General features: G+C 48.9%; 1 protein-coding gene across 1 annotated transcript; it reads right to left on the bottom strand.

Annotated features, from left to right (window-relative positions):
* Window positions 1-3,374: 3,374 nt before the first annotated feature.
* LOC138614459 (7SK snRNA methylphosphate capping enzyme-like) lies at window positions 3,375-12,301 on the bottom strand. Its single transcript, XM_069687936.1, is given in 9 exon segments — window positions 3,375-4,945; window positions 5,848-5,956; window positions 9,463-9,675; window positions 9,756-10,377; window positions 10,461-10,758; window positions 11,004-11,144; window positions 11,147-11,256; window positions 11,339-11,739; window positions 12,232-12,301. Coding segments are annotated over 8 exon segments (1,926 nt in total). The 5' UTR covers window positions 11,719-11,739; window positions 12,232-12,301; the 3' UTR covers window positions 3,375-4,892.
* Between the last annotated feature and the right edge of the window lie 1,747 nt (window positions 12,302-14,048).

The following is a 14,048-nucleotide window of genomic DNA, read 5'->3' as shown; positions in this document are numbered from 1 at the left end:
AGTGTTTCCTTCTGGAAATAATTCATCATTCAATACATATTAGGACATCATATGTTTGGGGGCGGGGCATAGTTTTCTCCTCACTCCTCCCCAGCTCGTCCAAATATGGTCATTTCTGGCTCCAAGAAAACAAGATGGTGACGGCTGTCATGTAGTACGAAACATTTCTAAATGATAGAATATTTTAAATAATGTTACTGATCAGTTTATCGTCATCGTGCAGCGAACAATATGAACAGGTTTAAATTAATGTTTCACTTGTTCTGTGTTCGTTCATGTCAACATGTGTCATACATGTAATTCAGGCCTGGAGATGGATCTAAACATGTGTTCATCAAGACATTCGTTAGAAACCATCCAGCTGATGTTGTGTTAAAACGCAGGTTTTTCATATGGACTTCTGTGTGTGGGTTGAGTGGCAGTAAATCCTTCAGGTTGTGAAATGTGTTTACTGTTAGATGGGTGTGTTGTTGTGATGCTGCGCACACACACACACACACACACACACACACACACACACACACACACACACACACACACACACACACACACACACACACACACATTAATCAGTCTGTTGTTGTTTGTGTCGATGGGCGGGCCGTCAGTAGGAGGGGGGCGGGGACAGAGGGTGACATGACGACAATCACTTCCTGTCAAACACACGATAAAAGAGACAAAACAGAGCGAGACCCAATCAGAACCTGCAGGAACCCAGAACTCTGACTGACCTGGACTTCCAAAACCTTCAGGACTTCCAAGACCTTCAGGACCTTCAGGACTTCCAGGACCTTCAGGACCGTCAGAACCCACCTGCTGCTCCCAGTTTGGACCAGATCAGTGATGTCATCCAGGATGTGGACTCTCTTGATGATCGTCAGTCTGCTGGATCACAACCAGGCAGTTCCTGTAAGAGAGGACAACATTGATCAGCTGATCAGTTTATCAGTCAGACATGTGACTGATCAGTGAGGTGTGTGCGTGTGTACAGTTACCAGGGCAACGTGGCGGCCTTCAGCTGCTCCTCCAGGATCATATGGACCAAACAACAGTGAGTCCATCAGTTAACATGTAGTCAAAGTAAACGTCTGTGTTGTTTGTTGTTTACATCTGTGTTGTTTACATGTGTTGTTTGTTGTCATTTACATCTCTCTCTCCGTCTCGCTCGCCCGCTCTCTGTCCCAGTAGAACCAGTTCATGGAGCCACAGACTACTGGTGCTACTGGGAAAGGGGCGGAGCTCCAAGCTCTGACACACACACAGTTACCTGTGACCTTTAACCCGGTTATGATAAACATTGCTGAGATTAAAGTGTCTCACCTCCTGAGACAGTCCACCTGCTCCACAGCCTGCAGGACGTGACATCATACATACGTTATGACATCATACATCACATGTAATGTCCCAACTGTCTGCTCTGTGAGGACTCACTAGCAGAAAGACAAGTATGTGTCTCTGTGTTAGTGTGTGTTTATGTGTGTGTGTGTGTGTGTGTGTCTGTGTTCTCCAGGTTCTTGGAGAACACAGACACACACACACACACACACACATAAACACATAAACACACAGACACACACACACACACACACACACACACACACACACACACACACACACACACACACACACACACACACACACACACACACACACACACACACACACATAAACACACACACACACACACACACACACACACAACACATAAACACACAGAGACACACACACACACACACACTAACACAGAGACACACACACACACACACACACACACACACATAAACACACACACACACACACACACACACACACACACTAACACAGAGACACATACTTGTCTTTCTGTTAGTGAGTCCTCACAGAGCAGACAGTTGGGACATTACATGTGATGTATGATGTCATAACGTATGTATGATGTCACATCCTGCAGGCTGTGGAGCAGGTGGACTGTCTCAGGAGGTGAGACACTTTAATCTCAGCAACGTTTATCATAACCGGGTTAAAGGTCACAGGTAACTGTGTGTGTGTCAGAGCTTGGAGCTCCGCCCCTTTCCCAGTAGCACCAGTAGTCTGTGGCTCCATGAACTGGTTCTACTGGGACAGAGAGCGGGCGAGCGAGACGGAGAGAGAGACACCAGGGACGACAGCGTGGAGGACGGACACAGGGTGACATCATCATGACATCACACGACATCATCATATCACACAACATCATCATGACATCACACAACATCATCATGACACATGACATCATGACATCACAACAAATCATTTCAAACAATCATCAAGTCACATGAGTCAACACAGTAAAGACTAGAACCAGACCCTCAGGGAACCCAGACCCTCAGGGGACCCAGACCTTCAGGGGAACCAGACCCTCAGGGAACCCAGACCCCCAGGGGACCCAGACCCTCAAGGGACCCAGACCCTCAGGGGACCCAGACCTTCAAGGGACCCAGACCTTCAGGGGAACCAGACCCTCAGGGAACCCAGACCCCCAGGGGACCCAGACCCTCAAGGGACCCAGACCCTCAGGGGACCCAGACCTTCAAGGGACCCAGACCTTCAGGGGAACCAGACCCTCAGGGAACCCAGACCCCCAGGGGACCCAGACCCTCAAGGGACCCAGACCTTCAGGGGACCCAGACCCTCAGGGGACTCAGACCTTCAGGGGAACCAGACCTTCAGGGGACCCAGATCTTCAGGGGAACCAGACCCTCAGGGGACCCAGACCCTCAGGGGCCCCAGACCTTCAGGGGAACCAGACCCTCAGGGGACCCAGACCTTCAGAGGAACCAGACCCTCAGGGGACCCAGACCTTCAGGGGAACCAGACCTTCAGGGGACCCAGACCTTCAACCTGTGTATGTAACCCCGCCCACTTAGTTGACTCCTCCCCCTCTCATCTGACCCCGCCCCCTCCCCAGGCTATGTTCTTCAACTTTCACCACCTCCTGAGTCGACCTCAACACAGAGAGGCCGGTCTGCCCGCTGAAGTGGGAGGGGCTATCTCAGAAAGAGGTGGGGCCAAGTGGGAAGTGGGAGTGGCAGCAGGTGAAGAAGGCAGCGTCAGAGAAGAAAAGTTCGATGCCGACTTTCCACAACTGTTGGACAACAGCACGGAGGAAGCAGACAAGCTGACCTTTGACCTACCTGGCAATGACTGTCACCATGGTTACAATAGAGATGAGGCGGGGCTAGAGCTGGGTCTGTAAGCCACACCCCCTCTACTATTGATATACCTATCAATATCAGTCAATGATGTGATTTATAACGACTGACCTTTGATTTCATGATATAAAACACGTAGTTTATGTAACTGAGTGAATCTTGTTATTGTGTTTGTAACATTTTACTGAGTTTATGCACAAAACGTGAAACAAACAGCATTTATTTCCTGAAAGATGAACTGATGTTAAAGATATTACAGCTTCTACTTTAACTGTTTACACTCAGTCCATTTGTCCGTTTACTTTTCTAAAACTAAAACATGAAGTGTGTACTAGCCACGCCCCCGGTCCCTGGAGGAGTTTAGCCACGCCCACCCAGTGGGAAAATGTACGCAATTTTGAATAAAAATGTTCATCACTTTCATTCAAACTTCTCCAAACTTGTCACATACTGAAAAACCTGCTGCTTTCCTGTGGTTGGTTAATTCAGTCCTGGGGGCGTGGCCTACTCATAAACTGCAACCACAGGGTGAACATCAACAGAAAGAAACGTCAGACTAATTCACTAAAACTAAAACCCTTCCTTCTGTAATTCGGAGTGACGTTAGGTCTGAACCACTTCGTAGAAACGGCGCCTCCCGGTGGATGTACTGCAACAGGCCGCGACCTGTTTTAATCAAAGTAAATATCGATTGATCAGCTGGTTGAAAATAAACATGTTTAAAGAAAAGATGTGAAATATTTAACGTGTTTGTTCACGTAACGTTTGTGAATAAAGGTATTTGGAGCAGTTTGTTGTCTTTCTGTGAACTTCCTGGTTGAGGACTCATTGTGATGAAGATCCATCAACTTCACTAGTTTCTATTGATCGACTCTTCTTCTTCTGTGGTGCAGCAGCTGCTTCTGTTGTTAATCCTGGAGGTGAAAGAACCTCTGACGGTTCTGAACACTCGTTCTCACTGGAACCCTGCAGACCAGTTCTGGAGAACAAACCACATTCAAAATGAAAAAAGAATGAAATTATATTTTGAAAAGCTGCGTCACTTCCTGTCAGCAGTCCAATAGGGGCAGAGTTCAGTCAGCGGGCGGTCACATGATGTCTCTGCTTCCTGCAGCCTGAACAGATTCAAACATATCAACTAGTTGTTCCTCCAGGTCAGCGCCGATCCACCGATCCACCGGTCGGTTGGATGTGATCGGTCGGTTGGATGTGATCGATCGGTTGGATGTGATCGGTCGGTTGGATGTGATCGATCGGTTGGATGTGATCGATCGGTTGGATGTGATCGGTCGGTTGGATGAGATTGATCGGTTGGATGAGATCGATCGGTTGGATGTGATCGGTCGGTTGGATGAGATTGACAGAAATGCGTCAATATTTCTTTAAGTTTAACTGTCAGTGATTGATTTCATCAATATGTATTTATCCTCGTGTCAGAAATGTGACATCACTTCCTGTTTCGGTGCGCAGTTCGGGGAAATTTAATTTGCCGGAAATGTCACGTGACCGCATCTTCAAGGTCAGCACAAGCACCCACAATCCTTTGCGCTGGCGTTCAGCTGGCCAGTCACATCCACAGGAGGAGGCCTGCTGTCCAATCAGATTCAGCTCCTCTCCTCTGTGATGTCGTCAAAAACGTGTCCCCACCAATCAGCTCCTTGCTCTCAGTTTGAGTCCATTTCCATGGAAACAAGAAGACGACAGGTTGGTGTCCTGGTGACCTTACTTCCGGTGGGCGGGGCCTTTATGGAACAGGTAGATCGGCCGCTGGTTACCTGGAAACGAGAACACAGCTGAGGTAAACAAACAAGAGGCGAGCTTTCACCGCGTCACACCTGGACCAGCGCTCTTCTTCGTGGGTAAACAGGTCGTCACGGAAACGAGAGTCCAAGTGTGTCTGAAGTTCAGACAGGTCCGTGTGATTCGCTGCTCGTCTCCTAGACAACAGCTGCAGAAGTAATGACTGAAGTGTAAATAAAGTTTCATTCAGAGCTGAATACTGAGTCCTGACCAATCAGAACCATCAGTGATGTCGTCAACCATCAGTGAGGTCATCAACCATCAATGAGGTCATCGTTGGTTTGCAGCTTAACACACTTCTACATCGGAATCATTTTACAGACCTGAAGCTACAAACACTTTTATAAACAGTCTGTGTTTTATATAGTTTTATAATCAGTATGTTTTATATAGTTTTATATAGTTTTATAATCAGTGTTTTATAGTCAGTGTGTTTTATATATATTTATATTCAGTGTTTTATATAGTTTTATATTCAGTGTATTTTATATAGTTTTATAATCAGTGTTTTATATTCAGTGTGTTTTACATAGTTTTATATTCAATGTGTTTTATATAGTTTTATATTCAATGTGTTTTACATAGTTTTATATTCAATGTGTTTTACATAGTTTTATATTCAATGTGTTTTACATAGTTTTATATTCAATGTGTGTGTGATAAAGGTACAAAGCAGATAACAGAGAACAATGACACCTGCTGGTTTATACAGATTACTGAAGCCTCCAGTGTTCAACAGTGACTGAGACACACAATCAACACATCAGAGCTGGTCATACCTGTGTTCTCATACCTGTGTGTTCATACCTGTGTGTTCATACCTGTGTGTTCATACCTGTGTGTTCATACCTGTGTGTTCATACCTGTGTGTTCATACCTGTGTGTTTGACGAGTCTGTAGGACTTGAATCCAACGCTGTCCGTCAGGTAGGAGGTGAACTGTTCAGGTCGGAGTCTCACATGCCTATAGTGTCGATATGTTGTCTCCTGCAGAACAACATTCACATTAATGAGCCTTTAAATCATATATATATATATATTTATACATATATATGTATATATTTGGGGTCTTACTGAGGCCCTCTTGCTGTGTATTTATATATAGATAGCTAGATATATAATAGATAGATAGATAGATAGATAGATAGATAGATAGATAGATAGATAGATAGATAGATAGATAGATAGATAGATAGATAGATAGATAGATAGATAGATACTTTATTAATCCCTCAGAGGAAAAACTTATGATCTCCTGTATCAGGAATGATCTCCTGTATCAGGAATGATCTCCTGTAACTGGAATGATCTCCTGTATCTGGAATGATCTCCTGTATCAGGAATGATCTCCTGGATCTGGAATAATCTCCTGTATCTGGAATGATCTCCTGTATCAGGAATGATCTCCTGTATCAGGAATGATCTCCTGTATCAGGAATGATCTCCTGTATCAGGAATGATCTCCTGTATCTGTCCTTGTGACAGCAGAGCTGGAGGAGTCTTTTGGAGAACGTCCTCCTCTGTCCCTGCAGCAGGTGGTGAAGACGGTGGTCAGGATTATCCAATATGGATAATAGTTTCCTCAGCGTCCAATGCCACTCCTCCCCCCTCTACTTCCCCCCCCCTAACTCTCTCCCCCAGCAGACTACTAGAAGTGCAGTTCACTGGCCACAACAGATGGTAGAACATCTCCAACATCTTGCTTGTAGACAGCGTTGATGTTGGTCTTCCAGTTCAGTCTGTTGTCATAAGGAGGGGGGACGGGGGGGGGGTCATGGCGTCCATGGAGGAAGAGCCCTTTGAAGTTGAGGGCTCTGTGTCCATGCAGCTCACCAGGGGGGATAAAAGGGGGAGGCAGCAGAGGTGTTTGGGAGGTGTAAGGTGTGGAGGAGACAGATGAGGGCGGTGAACTAAACCTGTTGAAGAAACAGTTTAGTTCATTGGACCTCTTCAGGTTCCCCCTGGTTGTTCCTCTTCAGGTTCCCCCTAGTTGTTCCTCTCCAGGTTCCCCCTAGTTGTTCCTCTCCAGGTTCCCCCTGGTTGTTCCTCTCCAGGTTCCCCCTGGTTGTTCCTCTCCAGGTTCCCCCTGGTTGTTCCTCTCCAGGTTCCCCCTGGTTGTTCCTCTCCAGGTTCCCCCTGGTTGTTCCTCTCCAGGTTCCCCCTGATTGTCTCTCTCTCCCCTTGAACCCAGTAATCTCCTTCATACCGGTCCACACCTCCCTCATGTTGTTCTGCTGGAGTTTGGCCTCCAGCTTCCTCCTGTAGGAGTCCTTGCACTCCCTCATCTTCTCCTTCAGGTGGCGCTGCACTCTCCTGAGCTCCTCCCTGTCCCCAGATCTGAAGGCGGCTTTCTTCTGATTAAGAAGAACTTTCAGGTCACTGGTGATCCACGGCTTGTTGTTGGGGAAGCAGTGTCCAGTCCAGGATGGTACGGTGAAGTGTTCACAGAATTTAATGTATTCTGTGATACAGTCCGTCCTGCTGTTGATGTCCTCCCCATGTGGTCCAAACAGCACATTCCAGTCCGTGGACCCAAAGCAGTCCTGCAGGGCGTCTTTAGCCTCCTGTGTCCACCTCCTCACAGTCCTGGTGGTCACAGGCTGCCTCTGCACCAGTAGTACTGTATGCATCCATGACATTAGCATACAGTAGGTCCAGAGTTTTATTGTTCCTTGTGGGGCAGTTCACATACTGGTGAACAGTTGGCAGTACTTTATCCAGACTGGTTAAAGTCTCCAGTAACTAACAAAAATGCACCGGGATGCTGAGTCTGCAGTTTAGCTACAGTGGAGTGGATGGTGTCCACTGCTGCCTCTACGTCAGCTGATGGAGGAATGTAAACAACGATAACAATGGCGGACGTGAACTCCCTCGCTAAATAATAAGGGCGCATCCCCACGGCTAGAAGTTCAATGTCCGGGCTACAGAAACGTTCCTTCACACACACGTGGTCGGGATTACACCACCTCTCGTTCACATAGACTGCAATCCCTCCACCTTCTTCTTACCGCTCTGTACAAGGTCTCCATCCACCCGAACAGTCCTGAAGCCGGGAACGGTCCTGAAGCCGGGAACGGTCCTGAAACAGGGAACGGTCCTGAAACAGGCAACGGTCCTGAAGCCGGGAACGGTCCTGAAACAGGGAACGGTCCTGAAGCAGGGAACGGTCCTGAAGCAGGGAACGGTCCTGAAGCAGGGAACGGTCCTGAAACAGGGAACGGTCCTGAAGCAGGGAACGGTCCTGAAACAGGGAACGGTCCTGAAGCAGGGAACGGTCCTGAAGCAGGGAACGGTCCTGAAGCCGGGAACGGTCCTGAAGCCGGGAACGGTCCTGAAGCCGGGAACGGTCCTGAAGCCGGGAACGGTCCTGAAGCCGGGAACGGTCCTGAAGCAGGGAACGGTCCTGAAACAGGGAACGGTCCTGAAGCAGGGAACGGTCCTGAAACAGGGAACGGTCCTGAAGCAGGGAACGGTCCTGAAGCAGGGAACGGTCCTGAAGCCAGGGAACAGCCACACTGTGGTCCGGGAGATGTGAGTGCAGCCATGTCTCGGTGAAACACATGATGCTGCACTCCCGGTACTCTCTCTGGGTCTTTACCAGCGTGCCGAGCTCGTCCGTCTTATTGTCCAACGACCTCACGTTCCCCATTAAGATCGCCGGTACCGCTGGTTTATATCTCCTCCTCTTCGCCTTCAGTTGAGCTCCAGCTCTGCGACCCCGACGTCTTCTCCGAAGTTCGTCCGGGATTTCAGGCCTCGCTCCGGACAGTAGTAGGGCGCTACACGAGCTGATCACGAGAGTAAACAAAGGCAGCAGTCCACTGTGCGTAGCTCTCCGTTACAAAGAGGAAAAAAGTTACAGTCCATCGTCTGACCGTCACTTAAACAAAACGTTAAGAAAACAAAAACAACTCAGAAGAGAGAAAAAGTGAAATCTCTTAAAACTAAAACGCACACGGGAGCTGCTGCAACAGGCTGCCACTAGCACTGCGCCATCTTGCTTTATTATTTATATATGTATATATATATATATATATATATATATATATATATATGTGCCCTCTTGCTGTGTATTTATATATGTATATATATATGTATATATATGTATATATATATATATATATGTATATATATGTATATTTCTTACCGAGGCCCTCTTGCTGTGTATTTATATATGTATATATATATGTATATTTCTTACCGAGGCCCTCTTGCTGTGTATTTATATATATTTATATATGTATATATATGTATATTTCTTACCGAGGCCCTCTTGCTGTGTATTTATATATATATATATTTCTTACAGAGGTCCTCTTGCTGTGTATTTATACATATTTATATATGTATATATATGTATATTTCTTACGGAGGCCCTCTTGCTGTGTATTTATATATATTTATATATGTATATATATGTATATTTCTTACCGAGGCCCTCTTGCTGTGTATTTATATATATTTATATATGTATATATATGTATATTTCTTACCGAGGCCCTCTTGCTGCGGCTGTAGCGGCTCCACGGCTGAGGTTCCAGGATGAACAATCCTCCCGGCGACAAGCTCTGATAGGCCCGTCTGAACAGTCTGACCACGCCCCCGTCACCTGACTGCAGCTGCACCCACTTGGTCACGCCCAGACACATGATGACATCATACTGACCATGTCCTGGCCACACCTCCTGATGTGACATGTAGTTGCCCTGTGGGAGGAGTCACAGCTGTGATGTAATGACAGGCTGAGAGCCACTAAATGGAGGTCATGTGGAGAAGTTTGACTCACCTGGATGAAGGTGACGTTGTTGGGGAACCTGGAGGAGGAAGAGGAGGAGGAGAAGGGAGGGAGGAGACCAGGAGCAGAGAGGGGACCCCGACTCACCCTGAAGGACACGGGGAAGGAGAGGAGGGAGAGAGCCTGCTGGAACTCCTGCATCACCTCCTCCTCCTCCCTCTTCACCTTCTTCACCTGCTCCTCCTCCTCCCTCCCTCCTCCCTCCTCTCTTTGCTCCTGTAGGAGATGAGGAGGTGCTGTTGATCCTCCCCTCCCCCTCCTCCCCCTGTCCTCCACCACCAGGTCATGTGACAGGAAATGCCTAATGTTCTGCTTGGCAGCGTGGACCAGTCGCTCGTCTAGCTCCACCCCCAGGATGTGGGCGGGGTTAAACCTGCGGGCCACAGTCAGTGTCATGTGACCTGCTCCGCAGCCCACATCCAGCACAGTCTTGTCTCTAAACCAATCGGCTTCCAGGAGGCAGAGCCGTGGGTCCTCCTCTGCCCCGACTTGCCCCTCCCATCTGTTGCCGTAGAAACCGTGGTAGCCATAGTAACGACTGTGGTTGCCATACTGGTAGCGGTGTTTGTCCTTCTGTGGTGGCCGAGCGGAGCCAGTCTGAGGTCCTCCACACCTGCAGGGGGCAGTACACACCTCATGTGACCAGGCCGCCCAATCAGATTAACCTGTTTTACTCACTTCAGGTGTAACGCTTACCTGCCGGCTTTAGCCCCTCCCACGAGCGGCGTCTGAAATTTAGTTGGCTGAGCTGTGGTTGCCTTGGTGACGGTGTATGTGGTGCCCTCTGTCGACCTGGTCGAGGTGGTGCGTCGACGTCTACGATGACGACCGTCGCCCTGAGTAGCGGGCTTGTGGGTGGAGCCTGGTGGTGGGTGGGTGTGCCTTCTGGGGAGGATAGGGGGTGGAGCCACATCATCTCGACAGGTGATGGCCGTATTGAGTTCACAGGGGAGAGGAGATACAGGAACACTGCCCCCTCTGGTGTTCAATGGTACTGCAGTGATCCCAATAACTGTCATTAACATATAATTAACATGTAATTAACAGACAATTGACAGAGAATTAACATGTAATTAACAGATTAACAGGTAATTAACAGGTAATTAACATGTAATTAACATGTAATTAACAGGTAATTAGCATGTAATTAACAGCTATATTTCTGCAGTTTTTCAATGACTCAGCGGCTGCAGTTTGCTGCTGTGTCCACCAGGTGTCAGTAAAGAGCAGGTGTCTCACCTGTCACTCCAGTTGTGGGGGGAAACAGTCGAGCTGGTATCCCCCCCTCCCCTCCTCCCCCTCCATGGTGTCTGTTTCTGTGTCTCTTCCTGGTCTTCAGGGGGGACAACAAGACCCCGCCCCCCCCTCCCCATCCCCCCTCCCTCCCTTCAGGTTCAGGGGGTCGGTGATGTCACGGGGAACCAGGATCTCTACGGGGTCTTCCCCCCGCAATGGCAGGGGTGAACATTTTGGTGTCTCCTGATTGGTGGCTCTGTGGAGGAAAGGGGAGGGGCATAGAGATTAAAGTATTTCTGCTTTCAACCTGAGTTTTTGTGTCTGAAAACGTGTCTCACCTGTTTGTTTCTTCGTCCAACAGCGAGTTGAGGTTCAGCGGGTCGAAAATGTTCCCGCCCAAAAGGAAATGACTTGGCAGCACAGGCTCTGATTGGCTGTCGCTGTTGGCTCGACGACGGCGCTTAGCCAGCCCCTTGAAGCCGACGCCCATGGAGTAACGCCTCTTCCCTATTCGCTGAGCCGATGGGGGCGGGGGGGCAGAGAGGGGGGGCTGGCTGCCGGCGGGCGGCTGGAGGCCGTTTTTATGACTGATGAGGAGGCGGGTCTTAGCTAGCTCCGGCTGCTCCGATAGGCTGACAGCAGCGGGGAAGGCGGGGCCAACTTTGATGGGCGCCTCGTGAGTGAGGACGGTGTCCTTGTCCAACGACGTCCTGATCATCTTCCAGCCAATCACAGCAACCTGCAGGGGGAGAGGGGAGGGGTCAGTGTGATGCTGACCAATGACATCATCACTGTGGTGCGCTGACTTTCTGTCCTGCAGCGTCCCTCCGTCCTGCACCGTCCCTCCGTCCCAACCTGTCCCTGCACCAACCTGGTGGTTGATTACAAATACTAACAGGAAACACCACACCAATACACAAATATTAACTGGAAAATATTTCCTCTTACTTTATTAAATATTTCCTCTTACTTTGCTCAACATTTCTTTTATCGTTACATATTGAGTGTTCAGCCCAGTTCCTTAGTTTTATTGTGAAAGGACTCATTGAGCCGACATGTCACAGAAGAGAGAGTTAGTGAAGATGTGAAAGTCAAGGTCTTACTTTGAAAATCACGCTGAAACATAACTTCCTGTTTGTAAAGAGAAAGGTGTCTGGAACTTTGAACAGGAATCAGAGGACTGCAGATCAACAGCTGATAATCAATAATCAATCAGAGATCGATCACTCACCGTCCCAGAGTCACCTGACGTCCTCACGCCTCCCTGTGTGTGTGTGTGTGTCTTGGTTTACTACCCCCCCCCCACCTTGGTTTAGCCCCGCCCTCTCCGCTCACTCCACCAATCACGGAACGCCGTCATGAATAATTCAAACTCTCCACTGAGGTAAACAGTTAGCTCCTGCAGCTAGCCCCATCCGGCTAACACACACCCCTCTAAACAAACTACCAAAACAACACCGGAAGCGCGCTCTATGCGTGAAAACGAGCCCGCGCCGAACTCTCCGCGCGTGCGCGTGTGTGTATCAGTGCGCGTGCGCTTGCTGATGAACGGTGAGTTCAACCGAAGTGGAAGATTTAAGCTGCTACTAGCTGCTAACGGCTAGCTCCTCTCACCGTGATCAGAAACACGAGCCGCGCTTTTATAGGCCACGCGGAGCCACGTGAGTGACCAAAGATCGGCCCAATTGGGTGCCAAGATGACTCTTGCCGTTCCCTCGCTTTGACCAATCAGAGAACAGCAGCGGGTCAACCAGTCGTGTGATTGGTCGGGACTTGAGGAGGCGGGAGGATGTCCCGAGAAGAGCTGCGTCCGAAGCGGTGCCTGACTGGAAACACGGACAGACACGAGAATAAACGGTTAAACAGCTGGAACACACAAACAAACAAACAAAATACGGTTTACCGGGAAACTTCTAGAAGCCGGTAGGTACTAACACGGATAGTGAGTCCAAAGACGTTTGTAAAGGAGACAGTTGACTTCAGTGTCTCCTAACCTTACAGGGAGCGTCTGCAAATTTTGGGCAAGTTTGGCAGGAAACAAAATCTCCGTCTGCAGAGCATCTCCTCTGAACATCTCCTCCGAACATCTCCTCCAAACATCTCCTCCGAACATCTCCTCCGAGCATATCCTCCGAACATCTCCGAACATCTCCTCCGAACATCTCCTCCGAACATCTCCTCTGAACATCTCCTCCGAACATCTCCTCCGAACTCCTCCGAACATCTCCTCCAAACATCTCCTCCGAACATCTCCGAACATCTCCTCCGAACATCTCCTCCGAACATCTCCTCCGAACATCTCCTCTGAACATCTCCTCCAAACATCTCCTCCGAGCATCTCCTCCGAACATCTCCGAACATCTCCTCCGAGCATCTCCTCCGAACATCTCCTCCAAACATCTCCGAGCATCTCCTCCGAACATCTCCTCCGAACATCTCCTCCAAACATCTCCGAGCATCTCCTCCGAACATCTCCTCCGAGCATCTCCTCCGAACATCTCCTCCGAACATCTCCTCCGAGCATCTCCTCCGAACATCTCCTCCGAACATCTCCTCCGAGCATCTCCTCCGAGCATCTCCTCCGAACATCTCCGAACATCTCCTCCGAACATCTCTGAGCATCTCCTCCGAGCATCTCCTCCGAACATCTCCTCCGAACATCTCTGAACATCTCCGAACATCTCCTCCGAACATCTCTGAACATCTCCGAACATCTCCTCCGAACATCTCCTCCGAACATCTCCTCCGAGCATCTCCTCCGAACATCTCCTCCGAACATCTCCTCCAAACATCTCCGAGCATCTCCTCCGAACATCTCCGAACATCTCCTCCGAACATCTCCTCCGAGCATCTCTTCCGAACATCTCCTCCAAACATCTCCGAACATCTCCTCCGAGCATCTCCTCCGAACATCTCCTCCGAACATCTCCTCCGAGCATCTCCTCCGAGCATCTCCTCCGAACATCTCCGAACATCTCCTCCGAACATCTCTGAGCATCTCCTCCGAACATCTCCTCTGAACATCTCCTCCGAACATCTCCTCCGAAC

This window comes from Brachyistius frenatus, unplaced genomic scaffold (assembly GCF_029030835.1).
Source record: "Brachyistius frenatus isolate BFR_SWC_R1_liver_20210118 unplaced genomic scaffold, ASM2903083v1 Contig_508, whole genome shotgun sequence".
Taxonomy (NCBI): domain Eukaryota; kingdom Metazoa; phylum Chordata; class Actinopteri; family Embiotocidae; genus Brachyistius; species Brachyistius frenatus.
The sequence above is the reverse complement of the archived record's forward strand: the minus strand, read 5'-3'. Positions and strand labels throughout refer to the sequence as shown.